The sequence below is a fragment of the Rattus norvegicus genome, chromosome 2 (assembly GCF_021556685.1).
Source record: "Rattus norvegicus strain SHRSP/BbbUtx chromosome 2, alternate assembly SHRSP_T2T, whole genome shotgun sequence".
NCBI lineage: Eukaryota > Metazoa > Chordata > Mammalia > Rodentia > Muridae > Rattus > Rattus norvegicus.
In genome coordinates, this window is record NC_141535.1 from 97,484,967 (window position 1) to 97,510,000 (window position 25,034).

At 36.6% G+C, this 25,034-nt stretch overlaps 1 protein-coding gene across 3 annotated transcripts in view; it reads right to left on the reverse strand.

Annotated features, from left to right (window-relative positions):
• The window catches only part of Zfhx4 (zinc finger homeobox 4), a 183,198-nt gene that overhangs the window by 25,478 nt on the left and 132,686 nt on the right, over positions 1-25,034 (reverse strand). For all 3 annotated transcript variants that reach the window (NM_001446664.1, NM_001191702.1, XM_087621889.1), the window contains 1 exon segment: positions 7,187-7,255. In NM_001446664.1, the coding sequence (NP_001433593.1) occupies positions 7,187-7,255 (69 nt within the window).

A 25,034-nucleotide genomic window follows, 5' to 3' on the forward strand; every position in this document is an offset into this window, starting at 1 on the left:
AGGGCATTAGAGCAAACCAGACACAGAAGAAATATTCTGTGAGATAATATTGGAACGATGGTTTAAATAAAGGACAGGCATTTTTCCTTCACTTAGACTTTAGATCTTAGATGTATTCCTTAAGATTCTGTTAGATAAGATTCCAGAATTCAGTTCCACTGGAGATTTGTTTGCAAAGGAAAGCTACGGAGGGCTTTGATATAACGAGGCACTTGTAAGACAACTGTACCATCCCACACCTCATTCACAGGATCACACCGGCTAGATTACATGGAAATCCTCATACTAACTCAAACCTACTTAATTATTCTGTAAATCTCAGCCATGCCACTGCTGGTGGATTAATCTGTTTACGCAGTTAGCCTCTATGCTGGGGCTGTGCAGCACTAATCCGTGAAAGGCCCACTGTTCTCTTTTATCCTGTGATCATTTGTCTCCCAGTGTGATGATGTCACATTTTAATGAATTTTTAGCAATCTGAGTAATGCCAGATAACCAGGCTCACAACTCCCCAAAGCACACCATGCTGTTTTCATTGCAGCACAAAAATAAAAGGCATATTCCCCAGTTCAGGTAGGAATTACATAAATTAGGAGAAGGTAAAATGGGATTTGGAGCACCAGGCTGAACAATTTCATAAAATCTTTAATGACCATATAAATTAACCCTGGAAAGGCAAAAGGTCATCAGAACACATTTGCATACTCTTCTATTTGCTTTTGATAAGCAGAGCTTTTATGCCGAGAACATGATACAATTAACCCTTCAATAACCACATAAAATGCTGCTATGGACATTTCAAGTGTCAAGCATTCACTGAAAATTACACACTGAATAAAATTTTCATTGCAAATGCTATAGTGATTGAAAGAGGAAAACGTGGCCTTCTTCACACCCCATGTTTTATTAATAACATTCTGGCAGCAGAATGAAATATCCACTATCATATGTAGCAGCTGAGCACAAAAAAAAAAAATCCCTATTTAGTGGTTCAGTTTTCAGCCATGCTCTGCAACTGTGTAAGCAAAAAGGAGAAACAGGACATCTAATACATTCAAAATAAGAGTTGGATTAAATTGAGGGTCCCTCAAGATACTATAATCTGCATGCATTTATTCCAGTTTTACACTTTGTACTCCACAGAGGGGGAGAGCCTTGGTGGGAAGGTGCCCCTTTGTGCAGAGACGCATGGAAATTTCACTTTAAGAAGAACTCTTGGTGTTTTGTACTCTGTATTGCGTTTACCTATGGAAGATAATCTGTGATCAGACAAATACTTTTCTCATATGTTTCTCTTCACAACAGCAGGCTAGGCTGCGGGGACCATGGCTAAGAGGGTTTCAAGAACAAGAAGGCCGAGATCAGGACCAGATCAGGCTGTGATCCTGCCAAGTCCAAGTGTACACTGGACATGATATCCAGTGCAGCCTCCTGACAACTACTTCTCAACTCATCCTAAGGAAGGCTGCAAGATGGCTTTGAATAGATTTACTAGACCTTGCCCCTAGGGCTAGAAAATGAAGTGTCGGAGTGCTACTGAGAGGCCTTATCTCCAGGGGACAAAAAATTTTAAGGGCTATCGCTACTCCCATTAATAAAACATTGTGTGTCAGGAAAAGAAAGAAACTTATGAAGGCACTAAAAAGCAGGCAACAGTATAATCTGGGTCTCATCAGACAGATTTTTGCAAGGTCCTCTTCTTCATTTTCTGGTATGTGTTTCAAGTGTGAGAGAAATTCCCAGACATGTTCTTCTATACATCACTGTGTTGTCTGACCTCAGCCTGACCCCGGCAACAGTTTGAGAAATCTGAATGTGAACAAAGACTCTGTGTCCTCAGCAGGGAAAGATGGTGGGATAGACGCTCCCCATCAACTTAATGGCAAACAGCAGTTCGAAGGCAGGAACTCTGCCTGGCTTCTTCAAGCTGCAACTCTGAGTGGCAGATTTGCCGGCCATGCCCCTGCTTCTGTGAGGTTCCCCCCTCCTCTCTTTGCAGGCTTCCTTTGAAGTAGGCAGGCAATTAGCTCTAATGCCCAAGCAATTCAGACCCGTTTTGTGGTTTTGAAGGCAAAAGCTGTTTATTACAGGTAGGCTCTTTGGAACCATAAGAACTTTGCAAATTTTTAATCAGGCAAAAAATAATCACAAGGTAATTTCTCCACACCATAAAATTCCATATAAGCCAGAATAAAAGGTCACTTTCATACTCAAAGAGAGTTTTAGAAAGAAATTTGACATTCATTATATAATTAGGCTTTAGAGTCAAAAGTAATGTGGAGAAACCACTTTCTCTAGCAAACCTTTAGGCTAGAATTTTGGGTGAGGAGGAGTGGCTATATTCTAGTTTAGATGTCAAATTTTCTCAAGTATAAAGTGTCATAAAATATAAAATGCCTTCTAAGGAAATTAGACGCAACATGTTAATGTATTAGGAAAGCACCGCAGAACTGAGGAGAATACATGTTCTAAGTGAAATTCTAAACACAAACATACTAAAGCAGTTTTTTGAGACCCCACTGCACTACATGCAGTGGTAATAAAGAACACAACAGCTTTCCACAATACCATTGTGTTGACAGCACATGCACTTTCGATCTCCTTCAACAACAAACAGGACGACAAGTAAAATATTTGTCTACATGTTAAACATCATAGTACATACTGCTGCAACTTAAATTTGATTCAGATTCCTCTAGGTCTTCCCAATTATTAGGAAAAATATTTATTTTTAAATGTTTCAGGAGACTAGAAAGAGAATGAAATGCTGTAGTCTGCTATTATAGAAGTACTGCACAAGCATGGGGCGCCTAACTTTGCCCAGTAGTCATAGGCTGTTTCATACCCGCACATCAAACAGATTTAAAAGGTTTTGAGTGTTCAGCTTAAAATATTTTCAGATGAATTATAAAAAATGGAAAATGACTGTCATTTGATCATGTAATTTATAATGTGCATCTTAAAGCATATATTCAAATTATATTGATTGGAACTACATTCTAATCAATTCACTTGCACTTGTTTTTATAGCAATTGGCACAGCCAAAGCCTGTTTATAATGTTTGGGAAAAAAAGTCACACACTTTATTTATTTCCGTGTGTGTGTGTGTGTGTGTGTGTGTGTGTGTGTGTGTGTGTATACATGAAAAGTCTGTACAGGTCACCACAGGAAGTTAGATTCCCATGGAACTAGAGCTAAAGATAGTTCTGAGCTGCTATGTGGGTTTAACTACTTAACCCCGGTCTTCTGCAACAAGCCTTGCGCACTTCATTTTTAATACTACGCAGCAATTGTATATATTCAGAGGATATGGTGTACTTTGATATATGACATTTTGCTCTGCTATACAACTTACTCCTCTTGTCTAATTGAATCTAGGAATCAATTACCTATCTTTTCATCCTATGGATCACTGCTCTATGTTCTTTTATGAAATAAATTAATTTAGCTTCTATATGAGTGAGAAGACGCTACATCCCTTTGAAAACAGGTGAAGAAGAAGCGAAGGACAGATGATAGCTGAAACACCTTCAGTTTTATATAGTGAACTTCTCTGTTTCAGACACATATTTGTGAGATTTCACTCTCTGCAAGTCCTCCGTGGCCTCCTTGTCCAGTCTCTTCCCTTTCACCTTCATTCTCTCCCTGATGTACCTACATCTAATTGTCCTTCTCAACATCTACCTCCAGTGAGCTTCATCACCTACAGGGGAAAAAAAATCTCAATCTTTTGTGACTAGAAAAAATACCTTTTCAACACTAGGTCCTCCTGATCTATGTTCCAGAGTCAGCTTTCTTTAAATAATCTTTAATAAAGTGCTTGAAAACTGTCTTGTCAGAGTTCCGGCTATCAGCACCACCTGGCATTGTTGAGCCCAGATGTAAGGTTCCTAATTTAAGCAGGTCTAGACTTGCGTGAAGGCTGGCAAGTGTAAGTTCTGCTCACATGATGTTTCAGGATTGGGTTGAACCTTACAATATTGTTTGTGACAATCCCTGCTCTCCTGTGTGTCCCCTTGTGCATCCTGTAGCATTATTTCCAATAGCTGTTGCTATCCTGTAGGTCCCCTTTTGTGTCCTCTTTTGACCAAGTACAACTTTTTCATGGGATAACTCCTCCCTTTTCTTTTATGTCCAGCTTAGAAAATAGTTTCAGCATGTGGGACAGTCAGCTAACGATAATCACTTCATAGGTTTCTTTTGTGCTGATATATAAAACTCAAGTAAAGGTATTCTTACACAAACTATGTATTTAAAAATGAGTGTTCCCAGCTCCGAAAAAAAAAATGAGTGTTCCAGTATCACTAGTATTATTCATTGTTTTCTTCTCCAATATGTGATTCCCGAGATTTGAACTAAAAATCAATGTTTCTGGGTTTATTTGTGGTTTTCTTTCTGCTTTTCTATGTTAAATAACATATGCCAGAATTATCTGTATAGTATCTAACTAACAGGTAACTGTTTTATGAAATTAGAGATTAAGATCTATAATATATATTTATATAAGCATAAGTATTTAAGCAAACACATCTGCTTAAAGCATTTGGTGTAGTATTTGGATCGTGGCAGGCAACACGGAATGCTGAATAGAAACTAAACTAAGTTAGGAAATAAAATCAAGGGAAGAAAAAGACAAATTCAGATGTTACACAATTCTTCCATTTATTTTTAAAAAATTTAAAAGGGACTTCTGCTTTGGTAATGTTTCCTCAGTTTCTATTTATTTTCTTTCTGCTGAATCACATTTATTATGTATCTTTTTCTCTTTTTTAAATAAAAATATTGCCTTTATTTTGTTATAAAACATTATGCCACTTACCATATTATTCATTTTATTTTTTATTGGATATTTTACTTATTTACGTTTCAAATGTTATCCCCTTTCCTGGTTTCCCCTCTGCAACCCCCTTATCCCATCCTCCCTCCCTTGTTTCTATGAGGGTGATCCCCCACCCACCTACCCACTCTCACTTCACCATCCTGGCATTCCCCTACACTGTGGCATCAAGCCTTCCCAGGACCAAGAGCCTCTCCTCCCATTAATGCCAGATAAGATCGTCCTCTGCTACATATGTAGTTGGAGTCATGGGTCACTCCATGTGTACTCTTTGGTTGGTGGTTTAGTCCCTGGGAGATCTGGAGGGGGGTCCAGTTAGTTGATATTGTTGTTCTTCCTATGAGGTTGCAAACCTCTTCAGCTCCTCAGTCCTTCCCCTAACTCCTCCTTTGTGGTCCCCATGCTTAGTCCAATGGTTGGCTGTGAGCATCTGCATCTGTATTTGTCAGGCTTCCGCACAGCCTCTCAGGAGACAGCTATATCAAGCTCCTGTCAGGAGGCATTTCTTGGCATCAGCAATAGTGTCTGAGTTTGGTGGCTGCATATGGGATGGATCCTCAGTCTTTGTATGGCCTTTACTTTAGTTTAAAATACCAAAAAATAGAAGCTTGCTTGGTGTCTATTTACAGTATAACTCTTCTCTTAGTGAGAGTGAAAACACAGCTCAGTTCTTGTTCATCAGATGGTAATTTACTTTTTTTTTAAAATACAGCTCTCATGGACTTCATTTTTGGGGCTGTCATGTACCTCTCTGAACATTCCCCTCAGTCCCCCATATTGGAGTACCCACTGTTATACAACAACTAAATACTAGAATATCTCCAGCCATCATCTTTGTATTGTCTCCTTAGGTAAACACACAAAGAATCATGGCATTAAATTGTCTCACTTTGCCCAGATTCTAAAATAAGCATCAAACTTAATGTGTCAGATGTGGACTCATCCTCTCAGCTTAGTCAACCTCATTCCATTTTCTACCATCTTCATTGATTGACTTCACACTGTGAATTTCTACCACAAATATTTTTTGTATGGTCACAACCATATTCTACCTACCAGCAATCTCCAATTCTAATTACATTTAGTGAATACTAAATGCTAAATAAAGTAGATCTCATTTATTGCTTGAACTTTTGAATTTTGCTATGTCACTTAAGCTAACTGATCCATACTATGATCCAACTGATTAGTTTATGTCTGTTTGGGGTGTGTATTATGCTTGTCTTCCTCACTCACCAATTTTCCTCCTTGTTAGCCTTAATTAGCTCCTTGTAATGGAGCCAGATTTTCCCATCTTCATGGGGATGCATTTTTCCAGACTTTTTTCATAGCTTCCCATCGTAGTGATTCAGTTCTTAGCTCACAACAGCTTCTGAAGAAGTACCTCACCTGCTGCTCAGATGAAAGACTTCTGGGATTCTGTCAGCAACCACTATCCTCTCCTGGACTACAGGCCTAACGCTTTTCCCTTGTAGGTCTGGAGTAACGTCCAAATATTGGCACTCTTTTTAAATTGAATATAACAAATTGATTCATCTGATATGCCCTAACTTACTATGTAAATATGTCAATTAAAATATAATTACATCAACTAAACCTCCACTTTCCTCCCGCCTACCATCTCCTGCTTTACTTCCTTTCAAATTCACAGCCTCTTTTGTTTTTCATTTTGATTGATACATATACCATGCATAAGTATGTCAATAGAATGTGATGAGTCCATTTCGAGTTTCTTGTATGTATTTGCTCATTTGGAGAGCACCATAGAAAAACCACGACTGGTCAAATTGCAGAAAGGGGAATATCCACTTGGCTCACACGAAACAAAAAACTTTAATGACTAAAGCTTGCTAGGGCAGAGGGAATAAGCCTACTGCAGGGATGAACACTCTGATTGGTAATCCAAACCAAACATTCACTTTAGGGGTTTCATTCTTACAGTGCCCTCAGCTATGCCATTGACACTTATGAGAAGACTATTTTAAGAAGCTCTCTTCTACAGATCATCTACTTCATATCTTTTAGCACAGCCATCTGATTCTGAATAATTTTTTTCTTACTTGGACAGAAATAATATTTTACAGAAAGGGCCCCCCATGCCTTACTTATACTGTGGAATGGTAACAATGGTATCCAAAATGCACACCTTTCAGATTTGCTGAGAACCTGAAACTGTTCAACAAATTAGATCAACTTAAATAATTCTAAATATAGAATATGGTTAATCATGCTTTTATGAAGAACTGATCAAAGCAGTTCTGTGTTGCGCTGGTTCCATAAATTATGGAAATGATATGTGGCTTTTATTCATGGCAAGGCTTGCTTCTGAGAGGAATAAGTATCATTACCTGAGGCTGTCCTCAACTGCTGCTCTGTAAGTTCGTCCACACCAGTCCTGGCTCCCAAAGAGGCAGTCTCTGTAAAAGACATCAGTGTAATGGGTAAACATGTCATATCAAAGATAGAACTGATAATACAATAACCTCAAGTATGGCTACCATAGGATGAATAATAGGAGGAGCTTATAAGAGGATCTAGCATACTCTCAACTTTAGGAAACAGTACTTGTAGAAATTATACCAGGGAAGAATAGGCTGGTATTTAAATCCTGGTGATTAGTAAGACACAGTAAATACAAGAGAATATAAAATCATGAAAGCAGGAATGTTTGAATATTTACTCTTTGACTGGGGCTACCTATATATGATAATCATAGCAATTTATATCCATTATGAGAATTCTCTTACTTAATAAGTATCCAAATGTAAAGAAAAGACCATCAAATGAAAACTGATGTAGGAGAACTCAGAACCCCCTCCCCCCGCCACACACACACTGTTCTTTAAGAACAAACTGAAGAATGAATCCATCATTAGTCAATTTATATTTTCATTTGGTTACAGGGCAGAAATGGCATAAACCTGCTGGCTTGCTAACTTAACCTCAAATATGAACAGCTATGTTTATATAATTTCCTTCTTCCCTTCTTTTATCTTGCATAGAGAAACAGCCATATGCTATCAGAGCAGAAAGCAATAATAAATGTCATGCAGGTACAAGCCCTGGGTCTTATACAACAATGACCTACCTACCATATACACTAGTGCAATAGTGTCACAGATAATATAGGAGTAACCAACCCGTCTTTTAAGGTTGAATTTAAGGCCTATTCCATGATGGAACCCATAACTGACAATGCTAAAATGGACAAACACCTGAAACTACATAGATCATGGGCCCTAAGGGAAAATTTACTACAATTATTCTGCCAAGATAACAGAGCAGTAAAATAATGCCTTATATCATCCGCTATTCCCATAGATCAGAATATCACTCAACCCTCATCAGAGAGACTGCTTCTTCTACTAAATGGTAATTAAAGACAGACTCTTCAGTATAAAGAATGAGAGGTTTAAGGGGTTGGGGATTTAGCTCAGAGGTAGAGCGCTTGCCTAGCAAGCACAAGGCCCTGGGTTCGGTCCCCAGCTCCGAAAAAAAAGAAAAGAAAAAAAAAGAATGAGAGATTTGGAGTACTTAGCCCTAACAATTTGGCTTCATCAGCACACCTCCACCCTGACTTAAGGCTCAGGGATCTATGTGGAAGACTAGGAAGAAGGATTGTAAGAGCCAGATGTCGTGGATGATTCCAAGTAGAAAGAAATTATCTGGAGGACACAACAGGACTAATACTTGGAGAGTATGGGAACACAAACAGCACGAGTATAGGTTTAAACCAACACATCCCAGTGGGGAGAAGGGAAAGTAGGCACAAACCCACCCTAATGCATGAAGCTATTTGACATTGGTACCTGTAGGGAAAGGGAAAACCAATATTCTCTAGCAGAGTTTCTATGTAAATGTCAACCACACTTCAAACCATCCTCACATACCATGCTCAGAAGGAGTTAGTGAACACAAATGGACTCCATGTTTTTAATGTAATTTCAGTTCTTTTTAGGGGGTGATTTTTATTTGGTTTTATTTGCTTGGTTAATATTTATTTTCTGCTTTTATTTTATTCTTGAGAAACTGAGAAAGAACAAATATGGAATTGGGTTGGTAGGGAGGCAGGAAACATCTGAGAGGAGATAAAAGGGAAAACAATATGATGAAAATATAACATTAAAAAAAACCTCTTAAATAAAAAAAATTAAAAGGAAGTGCTGGCTCGGGAGATAAGAGCATTGGCTGGTCTTCCAGAGGACCAAGATTCAATTCCCAGCACTCTCATGGCAGCACTTAACTGTCTTATGTAAGTCTAGACCAGGGCATGTGACACCCTCACACACACACCAGGCAAAACACCAATGCATATAATAAATGAAAGATGCTTCTAAAAAATTAAAAGATAAAAACCACTAGACATTAGAATGTGTCTTCAATATTTTATGCTTTCCCCATTCTGAACCACTGTCTCCTGTTCTCTTTTACAGTATATCTTGTCTTGTATCTCTTTTCCCTGTCTTATTTTTCCCTTCTAGAGATCAGTGTTCTCCTCTACAACACCAAATATACTGTAAACTTCTTTCTTTATAATCTGATGTCTCACTAACATTTCAACAGGTGCCATTTAATGATATAAAGTAAAAACTCATGGGTCCACCATTTCTGGGCATGAGATCTCAGGTAAATTCTTTTCCTCCAGGTCTTAATTTATCTCATTTAAAGCAAAGACATCACTATATAAATAATTGATAATACTAAGGGTAAATTCTTAATATAAATAAAATTAAGAGATATAGTCTTCAAAGTTAGAGAAGACTAAGTGTGATCAATCTGTTTAAAAGGGTTTTCCCTCAGCTCTTAGTCTTTCAAACTGACTTATGTTTGTCTAATATTTCTAGGTAGTATCACCTCCGGTGATTCTGAATGCTTTAATTAAACAAATAATGAACCTTTAAAATATAAATGCACACCCAGCCAATATTATTTGCTAATTTTTCCTGCTGTCTCAAAATGTTTGTCCTTTAGTGGTAACCTATTTTAAAATAGCACAATCATAATAAATTTACAAAACTTCCCCCAAACATATACAGAAACACTTTTTTTATAAGTATGTCTTAAATTAATCTTGAAAGGTAGAATTTGTCCTCTGTCCTTGCTCGTAAATCCTGCAGTGATTTCCAAATAGTTCACGGCCTTGATTGAGCATCCAACCTGTCATAGAAGCCTCACCTTCTTACTTTTGCCCGAATGGCTTTAATCTTGGTCATCTTGGCACTCTTGGATTTAAATGTCTGTTTTGTTCTTCAACTTCTAGCTTCCTATTATCTTAAAGTCAAAAGTAGGTTCTCTGTAAACAGTTGCCTTACACTTCTGACTTAGCACTGACTATAGATAATGGTGATGAGTTTTTGTATGATCTGTATATATTTCCTTACTATCCTCACATGTGCCATGTAAGGACAGAGAATGACACAGAAAATTGTCCTATGAAAGCTGCTTGCATCAAAGAAAGCTACATTTCAAACCAGAGTAGGCTCACCAGGAGAAGTTATAATCAGTTCCCAATATCCAGATATTGATTGATTATTACATCCAACCCACAAAACAGTCCCTGTGACACATATCAGTATAATATATAGATATAGATATGAATAAAACTATGATTTTCTAGCAAAAACAAATACAATAAGTGAACAATGAATCACACCCCAACACACACTTTACTCTATAATTTAAATTCATTTGAAATAGTCATCAGTTGTACCCAAATGAATTTTACATAATGATTGATACTTCTTAAAGGTTAATAAAAACTGAACAATGACAGTTATTGTGCATATGTCTGCTAAGCAGTATGTAAGATATGTGTGTGGAAACAAATATGTAATACAATAAAATTGTGAGGAAATTAGTAACCCTCGCTTTATAAATAAGGATATGGGGAATTAAACAGATTGGTAACTTATCCTAGGTCATGATATTAGAAACTCATAAAGTCTGGACTAAGAACCTTGTCTGTCTTTTCTAGATGCTGAAAAATACTTAAATGACCCAGTTATAGTAGTACAATATTTGGAAGATAAAGATTTACGTAGGCTTACTAAAGTCTAGAAACTCAGTAGAAATGAATGAGAAACCATGTTCACTGGTCTTTTAAAAGTCCCAATATTTAACAAAACATTTATGCTTTGTCATTATAAAATGTAAGTAAATAGTTTGTGTTACGTTCTATTTATTTTTCTTGAATCAGGTAGACCATCAAAATAAAAATTATTACAAATTAAATGCTGCAGCATGGAATCTGCTTCAGTGTAAGTCACTCTACAAATATGTTCAAAAGAATTGTGGTTCAGTGTACCCCAGAGCCACTTTAGAGCTGCTTTTCTCTTTTATACAAGTGATATAAATATTTTAATGAAGGAGTTTTTAACTTATCAACAAACTGATTAGTGCATGCATTACTGCCTATGTAAAATGCAATGTTTAGAATCTAATAACAATATATAACATCTTGCAATATTTCACTTTGATAATTGCTGTGTAATAACAAACCGACTGCTGTTAACTGGATCTGTCACTTTGAGAATGATTTAATTAAGTTAGTAATTTGTTTGCTTTTTAGTATAAGACCTTTTAAATGCTGCTTAAAAATAATTCTGCTGAACTAGCCTGTCTAAAATCTGGTTCTATCTTGTCAATTTAGTCATGATCGCATACTTGAAAATGGAATCCAATTACTCTATTCTTATTAACACAATGCGGGACACTCAGAAACATTTTTCTTAGAACAGGGTATTGATCATGGAAATGAGTAATGTCAGCAAAAGCACTTGTTGAAGCAAGTTGCTTGATGCCAGGTCTTGACTAAGGCTGTTTATTCACATTCACTTACAGTTGTCCAGTGATGAAGTTGTGGTTTGAAACCTTACCCTTTCATTTAAGAGACAGTTTTCTAGGCACAACGTTATGCCAACTGATGCTTTTAATATCCTAAAGATAGCTTTTCCTTCAATTTTGCAATTACTTTAAGTGTTCAGCCTCACCATGAGGGCCATGTCTACTGACTCCTACAGATGAAACTTCTCACAAGTTCTCTCCTTACATCGCACAGACATATCCTCCAGAACTCTGATTGTCATAAGATTCTCCATTATCTTTTCTTTCTCTTAAATCAAGAATACTTATTCTAGAGAGTAAATTGATGGGTTTTGGGCACTCAAATCACCACTTTCTGAAAGATTCACTTCCCCCTGCTTATTGGGAAAATGTTAAAAAATCTAATTGATACAAATCTCATGGTTTTCTTTCATTTTTATTGAAAGTAGATTCTTCTCTTATACAATATATTCCATCCACAGTTTTCTCTCCTGTCCTTCAAACCATCTGCCACCCTCCCTCTTCCCCAGATCCACTCCCTCTCATTTTCCCTTAGGAAGAGAGCAGACCTCGAAAAGACAAGAGCCGAACACAACAAAAGCAAATACAGCAAGACAAGGCAAATGCCTCAGTCTTACTCAGAGATATCTCTTTTTTTTTCAGGAAATAGCAGTGACTGCTAAAGATTCATGGCCCCTGAAGATGGCGAGAAGATGCTGGATGCTGGACACTTTGACATAAAGAAGACATGATGGCTCTCCCTCTAAAACCTCAGTCAAATAGATGGACCTGATTAACTCAGTGGGTCACAAAACCAAACAGGCATGAGTGTGGCAAAGGGATTTAAGAAAAATGGAGACATGAGTGCAATGGGAAGAATAGAGGATATGGTTAGAGTAATTATCATGCATTCTATACATGCATTAGGTTGAAATGAGAGGACATTTATTAATAAAAATCTACTTTTATTTAAGCAAAAAAGTGAAAGTTAATTACTTAAAATGGGAAAAAGAATTTAACGTTGAGCGATTGAATCTACACTAATTGTTTTTAATCTTTTACTGTGCTTCATTATAAGTTATATAATATATCACTATCATACAGAGTGAACACAGCATATTATATATACTCAGAGAATATACAAGTATCTGTACATGTAATTATGTATTTACATTTTTACACTAGTCAAATTTAGTCATACCTTGGAGTCCTGTAGAACTCGTCACTGCACACACCATCTCTGTTTGTCTACAAAGCTCTCACCTCTCACCCACATACTAATTTCCTAACATACTAAACGGTAATGTATATCACTATTTTTTAGCAAAATGAATTGCATCTAAGAGAAAACATAGGACAGAAAATAATAAATATTAAAACAATTATTTTAAAATAGTAGAAAAGAATTTTCTTTCTGCACTCTTTAGTAACACTTCAAAACTCCTGCTACTGTGTAAAGGAAGAAAAGTTCACTTTTAATTATTGAAACCAATAAGAATCTTAAAATAGCACAGGTTTCAAACAAGCTTCACTCCACAGCCCATCTAGCCATTTCTTCCCCTCCCACTTTGTTTTTGGGGGCTTTCTGGCCTCTATAAGGACCCTGAGACTCACTGTCCATGGCTATGTTCAAGACTGAATACAAGAGAAGACATTCACACATCTCCACTTCCCAGAAGATGAGTTAGCATTTGCTCAAAATTAGGGAGTTTGCAGGCATGCTATGTATTTCCTTACTTAATCCTCACAGGGATCTGCCACACAAGTATTACCACTTTTAGGAAGGAGATGAGACATCAAAGCTCGGACAGTTTAAGTCATTTTTTCCAATGGCACAGAAAAGCAGACAGAGTGTTTTGGAGGAGTCCGTCTGATTCTAAAGCTTTGTCCTTCCTGCCCAGGACTGTGTGCCCCAGGCAGCCCCTAGGAGAGACCTCGGCCAGGAAGTTTAATAACTCATTTTGTTTTCCTTCCAAAAGACAGCCCAAGCTCCTTCAAAGCAAAGTCATCATAACAAGATCAGTGTTTAGAAGATACATGAAATTCTACATTTATTACTATCAGGTCATTTGCCTTTTAAAGCAGAGCTCAGAGCTTCCTAAGGCATTGCAAAAGTACCCAGATGAAGAACGTTTACAGTGAAAAAATGGTTGCGAGTGTCTTCTCCGGCTGTTCCTTCTGCACATGCAGAGTGCTCAACTGCTGCAGGGGTCTGAGGAGCTAAGTAACCCCATCCTTGTTGAACTATCATTGAGCATTCTCCTGAATGATTTCCTCCAATCAATAACAGACTAAGTGTACTGGATAGTGCTGTGTCAACTACCTGAATGGGCTTACTGTTGTTTGTTTTCTCAGGAAAGCTAAAGCTTCTTTTCTTTGTTATCTTTTACCCAGAAATAGCTTTTTATTACAAGGGGGAATGTCTCCTGAGTCTTCCTCCATCCACAATATATGATCACTATTTTGTACTTCCTAAGTCATCTCTGACCTCAGTGTAATGGGCATCAAACGAATTTACTAAGTCTGTGGTATCAATTAGTTTCAATAAATTACTCAGCTATGTTCCTAATGTCTTCTATTCCAAAGCGCTCTAACTGAGTAATTTTTTTCCTAACTTCACTAGTTCCTGATACCTTTCTCCTTTCTCCTCTTGATTGCTTAGAAATTAGATCAAATGGCAATGATCACAATTTAAGCATCATGTTGTGCTCGCCCATCTCTCACGCAGTTGCCTGGTGATTTAGATTTCAGTCTTTATGGAATTCATTGCAATGTCTGTGTTGTACTAAGTACTTTCCATTCCACAACTCCTCTGCTGGCTTTGATGACTGCTCATCAACAGAGGAAATATTTCAGGTCCCCAAACTGAAACTTGATCTAATCAATAAGGGCCTTTACTCATGTCAAGAGGTGTACTGTTCAACCCTTTTTCTATGACTTGTAGTTAGCTTTATGTATGCCAAAGTATTCTACAGTTGGTTTATCCTATTATATTTTCAAATGTATAACACAGCATAGAAGACTCTAGATATGATGTTAATAATATGTTTCTAGAACATACCTGATTGCTTCACCAAGATTTTATGCTCTTTGGCTAGAGACACTTTGTTTCTTCTTCCCTCATTCCACTACTACCAACAGCTCTCTTATGGTCCCTACAAATCTCACTATATTTGACGTCTTATAAATTAGACTCAGACAACATTTATTTTTGTGATTGGCTTATTTCACTTATTCTGAAAGTTCATCATTGACTTTTCATTGCTAAGCTTTAATGCTTGAAAGCATTGATTTGCTGGTTCTTGGTCACTGAGGTTTCTCAATACCTACATACTAGATCAAAAGACTTCCAAAATGACTTAAAGAAAAAGCCAATGGTCACCTTGTTGTATTCTTATTTTCTGTTTTAGTTTAAAATATCACTACTTCTCGGAATGCCTTTGAAAGCTCCTTGTAAGGGTGCTACTTCCCCTCCTGAGGGAAGGGTCATTTGTTCAACTCAGACGTTTGTTTATACACAGAAGCTTTGATAGTATCTCTGACATTTCGTCTCAAAGGTTTCTGCAATGATTCTGAGTCTGTACTGTTGACAAATGAATACAAATGTAGAGTTATTTTTAGTATTTTTGAGAGGTGAGGGTAGTGCAGGTGCCACTGAGGTTGGGAGCATCAGATCACCCTGGAGCTGGAGTCATAGGCCATTGCTACCCCCCAATGTTTGGCTGATGGTAGAACCTGGGTCTATGCAGTAGTATACACATAACTGGTGAGCAAGTTCTCCAGAGCCCTGTTGCTGACCTTTTAAATGTGTTCTCTGTCTTCTGTAACTTCACTACATGAAGTTATTTTATTTCAGTCACATTCAATGAGCCTTTTGGGTAGTTTTCTTCAGACTAACCACTCATAAGGAACATGTCACACCATGCCCTCTTGCTCAGGAGAATCAGAAGATGGAGCTCCAGTGTTGAAGTGATAGTCACTTTTTATCTGGCTCAGATTAAATCTCTTTGCTGTAAACATCTGAGCAAGCCAATGTCAGAGGTCAATGACATAAAACTTCTATATGCTACACAACCTGGCTCCAAGAAGCCTGTGCTGAGCAAAGAATTCTTTCATTAAGAAAATATTGGCTACTCCTATGAATATTTTTTGCTAAGAGAAAAGCCTGTGGCTCTAAGAACAAAAGACACTTGAATGTAAATCCCAGCCTCTCTGTTTTCACACTATTAGACATTGACAAAATCAGTTACCTCATTGACATTTAAGAGTCTTGTCTGGTATATAAGTCTAGTCAGAAACCTATGGCAGACAGAGCCCAGTCCCAGCTGGGAACTGATGTTATTGTTTATCTAAACTGAAAAAGTGTCAAGCTGACTTCTGTTTGTTTATACCAAAAGTCAAACACTGCTTGAAGTCTTAGTCAAAGGAATCTCTCCTTCAAGCTAACAATAGAGAATGTAGAAACTCGTCTATACAAAGTGTTGGGAATGAGTGGTGGATAAATGTTTAGCTCTAAACAAGACAACTATAATTTCTACCATCTTCTTGAAAACTCATGGAACATTTTGGAAGAGGGGAAGGAAAGAATGTAAAAGCTAGAAGATGGAGAATCTGCAATATATCATCTTTGCATGGTACAGCATTAGCAATCATGGACTCTGAGAAATTCTGGATATCTGCAATGGGTCTGCATAATGAATGATAGATCATCAACAGTCAGATATGGGTAGAGGAGAGACTTAGATAGGGGGCTTCCCTCACTGCTGAATTATTTACTATTGCTGAATTCATTGACAGACATCATTTCCTTCGGCTGTGTGCTTATTGCTGAGCCGGCCAGGCTACAATGGACAAATTTCCAATCCAATTGTTACACAGACAGCCCTGATTAAACTATATTGGTTATGAAATCAAACCAAAAGTAAGGAACTGAGTGAGACTCAACTGGTGGAGGGGATTGGTAAGGACAGAAAGAGATTAGCAAGGGTTGAGAGAGAGAATAGTTGGGATATATTATTGACATGATGAAACTGTCAGACAGCAAAATTAATCATTAAAGTTTCCTAAGTACACTAAGTGTTGGAAATGGAAAGGAATGTTGACAGGTACTGAATGGAGTAATGGAAAACAGTACATGGCCCCATGGGCCTCCTGTAGCCTTGATCTAGCTTGCAGAACACAAGTTAATATACAAACAAACAGATTTACAATCTACATAAATTTGTGCTAGGGCCTTTTGGATTCCAACTCCCTGTTATACTTTATTTGTTCACGTACATTGGCTCTATCAGCCTTTTTTAATGATGTCACTATTATCCCTTTGATCACTTGATAATTTGAGAAAGGGTTGCATTTTGTAGACCTGGCTGACCTGGAACTTTTACATAGACTAGGCTAGCTTTGCGTTCACAGAAGTCTATTTGTTTGTGCCACTCAAGCCACAGGATAAATGAAGTGTCCCATTCACTAACCTGGTTATTATTACTTGTTGACTATTTTGAAAACAGCCATTATAGCAAGACTCTGCACTGATATCATAAATTACATAGTTTGAACTCTTTAAAAAAAGAACATAAAGATATTTTCCATATGAATAATGAAAGTTATTTCTTTTATCAGTGGGAAATTTCCTTTTCTCATCTTTAAGATAGAGATCAGGATATTTCCTCACAGAGATACCATACATTGTCATTTTAAGTATCAAAAGAAGTGACTGTTTTTACCAGTTCATGGTAATCAATGAAACAAATAAAATCTGTGCATCGTCTTTTTTAAATACTTAACAATTAAACAGATGAACATGAAGATGGATATAGAATTCATTGATACTTATGTTTTTCTATTTTGTCACTTATAAACATCCTTGAATTAAAAACTTCAGATTAACTAGAGCAATTTTGTTTTTCTAACATTAAAAGTGTTAATTTTCCATTCACAATCGATTACATTTTCTCATAATTGATAATTTCTGCATATCACCATATTAGTAGAGGTTGATATTTGTCATATAGGTAGTATTGTACACATAGCATTTGTCTAGCAGGAAGATGCATCTGGATGGGGAAAGGAAGGATGACTTATGAGGAAGAAGATCAGAAAGACCTCACTGGAGCCAAGAGTGAGAAGTGTAATATGCTATGAATTTTTGAGTCAACACTTGGGAATATCCATGAAATATTCATTTAATAAGTCACTCCATCATTCATTCATTAGTGAGCAAGCTGATTGATGAGACTTGGCACATTGCTTTCTTTGGACTATGTTAGCAGTAGGAAAATAAATTGTTTCTGAAAAACAGCCAATTTATTTCCCTCTTGTCTGAGTGTATGTGTTGGCAAGGGGTTCCTGGATCTTGGAAAAAATGAGATTTTTTAAAGTATGGTTGCTGCATTCATATTTGCATCTTTGGATTTCTATTTGGAAATGAAAGATACAGGCAGAAATTTTGTTATAAATAAATAACACTAGAATGTCTACTATTTTTGAATCTAACATTTTATGGAAGAGATTATGGAGAAAAGCTAAGGACCAATTTTGAGAGAAAAGGAATACAAGGTATTAAAGACTGTAGTAAGAGAGATGACAAGGGTGTTGGGTATATATATATATATATATATATATATATATATATATATATATATATATATATATACAGGAAGATGTTTAATAAAAATTGATGTGGAAAGAAATAAATTTTGTAAGAGAAGTGTGAGGTAAAGGTATCTGGAAGCACTAATTAGTGATGTCTCTGAATAAAGCACAGGAAGAATGTCTACAGTGTGCAAGATGCCAACATAGGGCTAAGATTCTAAGAAAAAAAAAAGCACAAAGAAGTAAATGACCCTGGAAGATAACAAGGGTGTTAAAGACCAAAGAGGGAAGCACATGACTCTAGAGAACACAACTAATCATTGGCCAAAAGAGAAGACAATTTCCAGAAGATTAAGTCACAAATACAAAATTACAGGTAAGTATAGCTCTCATCCTTCATCAAAATCTTCTTTTGTCCACTGATAGAAACTATTATAGAAAGCCACAGCTAAGAAAAGTGTGAGAACAATTATGGGTGCCCATCCACATTTGATACAGCTACAATACAACTACACCTAAAACTCTGGGAACACCACAGAAGAGTGGATGGAAAAGTTGTAAGAGACAGAGGAAGACCCGGAGAGGTTGTTTGCTGTGTCTTCTCTATATGATAGGAATGCTCACCAGGAAATCTCAACTACATGGTTCCCTAACAAGAGCTGGAAAATGACTATACCAGTTGACATTTCAATGTGAATGGAGAAGTCTCACAAGGCTCTACCTCTAGATAAAGAGCTATGGTCAATGAATGGTTGCTGAAAGAGGGAGAATCAGTCTTCTCCAGGGACACTCCCCTGACATATCTCTAATCCTAGATGATCAGCCTTAAACACATGTGAGCAACACTAAATTAACAGTGTGTGTATGTGTGTGCTTGTGTGTGTGTGTGTGTGTGTGTGTGTGTGTGTGTGTATGGGAAACATGAGAGATGTTGGTGAGAGAGGGAAGGAAAAATTACATGCAATGCTCATATATAAAATTCTCAAAATAAGACCACTAGTTCTAATAATGAGAAACAGAGGCAGTGCTGGAAGAAACTCATAAATCTTATACAGGAGAAAAAGAAAGGACTTACCAGTGACTTGAGGACACAGAGGGCATGAGAGGAATAAAGGATAAATATTGTTTGTGGCCTAACACATAAAAATGGAGATTCTACTTATTAACTTGTGAAAGAACGCAGGTGGGGTGCTTCCAAGAGAGGAAATGGCTTAGATTTATAGGTCTGAATGTTTGGGGTTGCAATGTTCTATTTGCATATTCAAGTAAATCACATAGGCAAGAGAGTGAGAAGGTATATGTACACATAGATAGAGACAAACAAAAGGGGGAGAGATTGATGTATAAACACCAGGACAACGTTGGAAATAAGACTGAAGATTGTCTAGAGTATAAGGCCTAAAATAGAGTTTATGATGTACTGCTATACAAACACAGTGAGTATTAACAACGTTCACCCTGGGACAAAGGAATGATTTATTGTTCTCCATAAGGAGAGATGCCAACCTTCAGAAAAAAAATCATGTTTAAAAATCTTACCAATTATAGAATTATAGTCAGCTTTGTAACTATGTTTCTTATTTTTCACTTTCTGTAGTAAAAACAACTTCCTCATTGCCTACAGAGGGGTTGGACAAGTCCATTCTGTCATTTCCAAATAAGCAGGAAACAGCGAAAAGGCCAGAGAAAGAATGGAAGTGGTAAAACAAAGGACACGGAGAAGGAAGAGAGGAACCAGAGAAGGATAGAGTTGGAGAAGAAAGGAAGACAGGAAAGTGGAGGGATGAGGTCTCTGCTGAAATCACCAGAAATACCTTATAACTAAGCAAGCATCATTTTTTCAAAAAATCAAAATCTTTACTAATCTGAAACTTACAACTCCAAATGTTTGGGAGAAACAGGACTCTAGCCAGGCTTTCCCAATTCATTTATAATCAGATTTCAAAAGTAAAAAGTGGTAAAATTAAAGTTCAGAGATGGTGTTCTCAAGAGAGTAAGAACTGTGTTTCAGAAAATAAAGAGATATATGGTAAAAAAACAAAACAAAACAAAGACAACAAAACAAAACAAAACAAAGCAACAACAGCAAAATCCTAAAGTTCTAAAATAATATTTTCTTGCTATATGGCCTGTGGAACATATAAATACAAAGATTTCTAATGTGGTGAACAATTTGAGCCAATGTAGCTTATCTTTTGAGAATGTTTGACGATATAATTAAGAAATAGGAATGGGAGGGTTGAAAATGTATTTAATGAAATAAAATAAGGTACATGAGAATAATTTGTACCTTTCATTTGGCAAATGTTCCTGTAACTTTTCTAAATGTCTAACATCTCTTATTCTGGTCCTCAGACAACCTATTATAAGAAATATTCTAGAATTCTGTTTCCAGAGAGAGGAAAATAGACCTCAAATTGCTTGCAAGTATGACTAATATGCTGAGCTCTGTGGGCTGTACTAGCATTACAAAGGTAGGCCGAAGGCAGTATGGCAGAACACTTTTGTGTTTGTTTAATCAGTGTTCCTTCACTTCTCCCATGATGCCTTTGAAGGGAACTTCACTGCGCTCACAGTTTGGTGTTCAGTCGTTCTGTCTTCCTTCTTAATGACATATAAGGCCCTCTGATGATTCTGTGGTGGAAGTGTAATGGAATGTGTATATGTCCCTTCGATGGACTCTTTACTTAGAAAGAAGCAAGAAATGACATATTGCTCCATATTCCATGTTTAGTTGATGATCAGTGACATAGTTCAGGAACATGTAATCTCTAAATGTCATTTTAAAAAGTAAATTATTGCTGGTAAGAAACCAAAAACAAAAATTCATGAGCATACTATTTGTATCTCTTCCAATTATTGTTCAAAACACTATAGAGAAAAGGAGCAAAAATGACTGTCTCACATGGAGACCCATAGAGCTGAAGACATATCCTATAGTCAACATGTTTTCCACTGTCAGTGAAATCCAACCTGCTCAATGTATAGATTAATTTCTAATGCACTTTTTATTACTAGTCTTTCAGTACTTTGTGCTGACTGGGGATAGAATTGACAGAGTTGGAGGGGCCAAGGACAGCACAAGAAGACCTACAGAGTCCACAGACCTGGCCCATGTAGGCTCACAGAAACTGAACCAACAATTAAACAGTATAAGACTGAATTAAGAAATATGAGGCTCCTTACACATTTGTAGCAGATGTGTAGTTTGGTCTTCATATGGGTCCTCTAGCAATTGAAACAGGGCTGTCTTTGACTATGTTCCTGCCATTAGACCCTTTCCCCTAGCTGGACTGCCTGGTTGAGTCTCAGTGGGAGAGGATGTGCTTAGTCCTGCTTCAACTCAATGTCCTAGAGTGGGCTGGTACCCAAGGGAGACTGCACATTCTCTGAGAAGCAGGGTAGGGGATAATGGTGGGAGGGATTTGTAAGGGTGAAGGTGGGGGGACAGGAAGCTGCGATCAAGATGTAAAGTGAATAAATAATTAAATTGATAGAAAAACAAGAATAAAAATGAAAGAACTGAGCTCATTTTCTCCAAGATTTTCCAACATTAGTCCTAATACTTTGAAGACTGGTTAAAGCTTTCTAATAAAACCTTCTCAGAGATGACAATCTAACCATCCAAACTTGGGTATTATCTTTGCTCTCCTATCAGATTTGAAAGTCTTTGCTTAGATTTTCCAATTTTCCATACCCTGAGCTATGTTTTTAAGAATAGAATGATTACTTTTAATTGCTCATATATATTATCTTTTTACTTTTAATTTGTTCCTTACTTCTCATGCAATCTTACTAATTTTCTTCCATCTTTTAGTCTGAACCATATGATTACCATTCTCAATTCTAAGAACGACAACAAAATTAAAATATTGTAACAAACACACAATCTATGAAACAAACAAAACTCTCTTTTTTCTGCTCTACCCATTATTTGTGTCATTTCATTTCTATCAGCCACCAAAATTCACAACTCTAATGCTCTTCTATACAGTCTGAAACCCAAAGTCTCTTGAATTACTGCCATTTAAACAGTGTGTGAGTGTGTGTGTGTGTTTGTTTGTGTATATGAAAGGTATACTTATTCTGCCCTCTTGGTGGCCTCTCATCCCTCTGAAGACACCAGACACTTTTCTTTTTTGACCTAAGGCCTCTTACTATACCAGAAGCTGTATCTTTATTAATCAAATACCAATCAATGCTGATTCTAGAATAATAGTGTATAGTATAATAAAATAGGATCTTTTGATCAATTCATTGTTAATTCTGATTCTATTTAATTTACCAAGTATTTGCTACAGATGAAGTATTATGTATTCTTCGAAGGGTATGAATGTAGTCTTATTAAAATAGGCTAAAGAAAGAGACCAGTACCTTAAAGCAATATGACAGCTTTCTCAGCCATTCTTTTTCCTTAAACTTTCATACACATATATAGTCACATTTACAATAGTTACCAAGTACCCTTTTCCCTTCCTTTATTTCTGATTACTTTTAAGTAGGAAAGGATATGCCTTTAATTCTTTGAAGTCCAAGCACATTTTTGCTGTAAACAAAAATGCTAGAGGATGAAATAAGAATATATAAATATTTCAAGATGGCAATCAAACCACTCTAAACACTACCCTTGAGAATCATGGGCAAGAAAGATTAGGCTGAACTCTGAAACAAACTGTTAATTTGACTTTTAATTTTATGAACTATGATAATATAGACACAAAAGTATCTTATAATAGTCAGCATCATCCCTATGAATGGAAAAGGGAGTAAGTGTGTAAAGGATACTTTGAGCCAGACTTAGAGGGAAAAATAAACTTGACAGCAAAGTTTCTCTTTCCTTTTTCTTCCTTTAAATACTTCTCTCTTTTAAGCTAAGAGACTGATGTCACAAATGATTTCATAATGCTCAAAGTGAAAAAATTCCTATTAAGCTCTACAATTAAGAGCTGCAATATTCTACATTATTTGGATCTGTATGATTTCATTGAACTTCAACTGAACTTGTTATACTGTTATCTAATCTACACTCATTTGCCTAAACCCCTCATTTGACAATTTCTCCAACTGTTTGTTTAGAAACTGTTTTCTTACGAGAATGTGCACACATAACAAAAATATAGTGCTTTCATGTCTAGAAGTAGTGGTGCCCAGGCACCTTGTTTTAATTCATAGAAGAAAAGACACCCAGATCAATGCACGTTTACTAAGAGCCTTACAGATGAGAAGGGGCGTGTTTGATTACGAGGCACTAAGGTGAAAATGATCTTGTGTTCTCAAAACCTTTAAGCAGAGGAGAGAAAACAGTTGCTATTATGAAGGGAGGCGATACATTGGTGATAAGGACCAAGTTTTTGGGAGGTACAAAACTCTGTGGAAGAACACAGGATGGTGTGCATCTTGGTCTCCATCATTATATCTATGTAGTTTTTAACTAGAAGAAATATTTGACCATAGTCATGTTTGAAAAACTTCTGTTCAATATATTACATTTAAATATTAAAATTTAAATATTTATATATTATGAATTTAAATTTAATTTAAATATTTCAATTTGATAAAAAACAAAATGTTATTAAATTAGGGATCCAATGATGAGGTTAAACTATCAATTAACTTTATGACTGTGACTCATGACATTGGTAGTAGCTCCTGTTTCCTTTGGTATAAAATAAAGTCTCATTGTACTGTAAGGATCCTTTTGACTTTTTAAACATATGTATGTCTGAAATTATTTTTGTCAACTTACAAATACTTGCTACAATATTAAGGACAAATCTTCATAAGGTTGGACAATTTACCTTCATCTCAATAGTTATGTGTGACCACTAATGGGCTGACTGTTACATTCTCCTACACCCTGATCTGCAAAGTTAAGGAGAGAGCCTGAGTATGCTGAAAAAACAAAACAAAGCAAAACAAAAAAAAAGTTCACATGGATCACTAAGCAGGTGTCACCAAGGAAAAATGCCTCCTATCAATATGGAGAACCTGAGTTTGATCCCTGGAACCCTTATGGTAGAAGGAAAGAAATAAATCCCAAGGTGTCCTTGAACTCTCATACCCAGGCTCTGGCACAAGAGTATACAACATGCTTGTGTGCACACAGGTATATTTGCACAAAATTAAATAACAAGTGTAATGAGTTTACATTGAGAGGGTGTACTGTGAACTATCCAGTCTTTTCTCTAATGTAAAACAACAGAAGCACAACATCAAGTATGAAGAAGTTGACTGTCAACAAACAATGACACTACTGTGGCCTTAACGTCCATGTGGATGTCCCAGCTTCTAAAAGTGAGAAAATTCTGTTGTTGATAAGTTACTCTGTCTGTGGTATTTTATGACAGCAGCAGAAGCAGGCTACGGCTGTAAGCTTCCATTTACAATCCTCTGTTTACACTCTTTGTCACATTCTTGCTCTTCTGGTAATTCACATTTGTACAAACATCACTACTGTCACTATTCCAAGTAACTCTTCCATATGCCCATCGTGATCCATACTCTGTGCTCAGTCAGTTGGTAAGGATATATCATCTAGCTTTCTTATTTATTCTTATATTATTTCAGTGACTACCTCTGTACTTTTCTTTCTTCTAAAAAAAAAAGAGTTGGGAGAAATTTTGGACACCCTTTTTACCTCCCTCCGTTGTCTATGTTTCTAAATCACTGACATGGATTTATCTTGATGTAATACTCTGAAGTAGAAGTGAAGAGGTGATATTGAAACTACTGTCCATTTACAAATGAATTTTTTCCAAAATATAACGTTCCCGGAAACTTCGA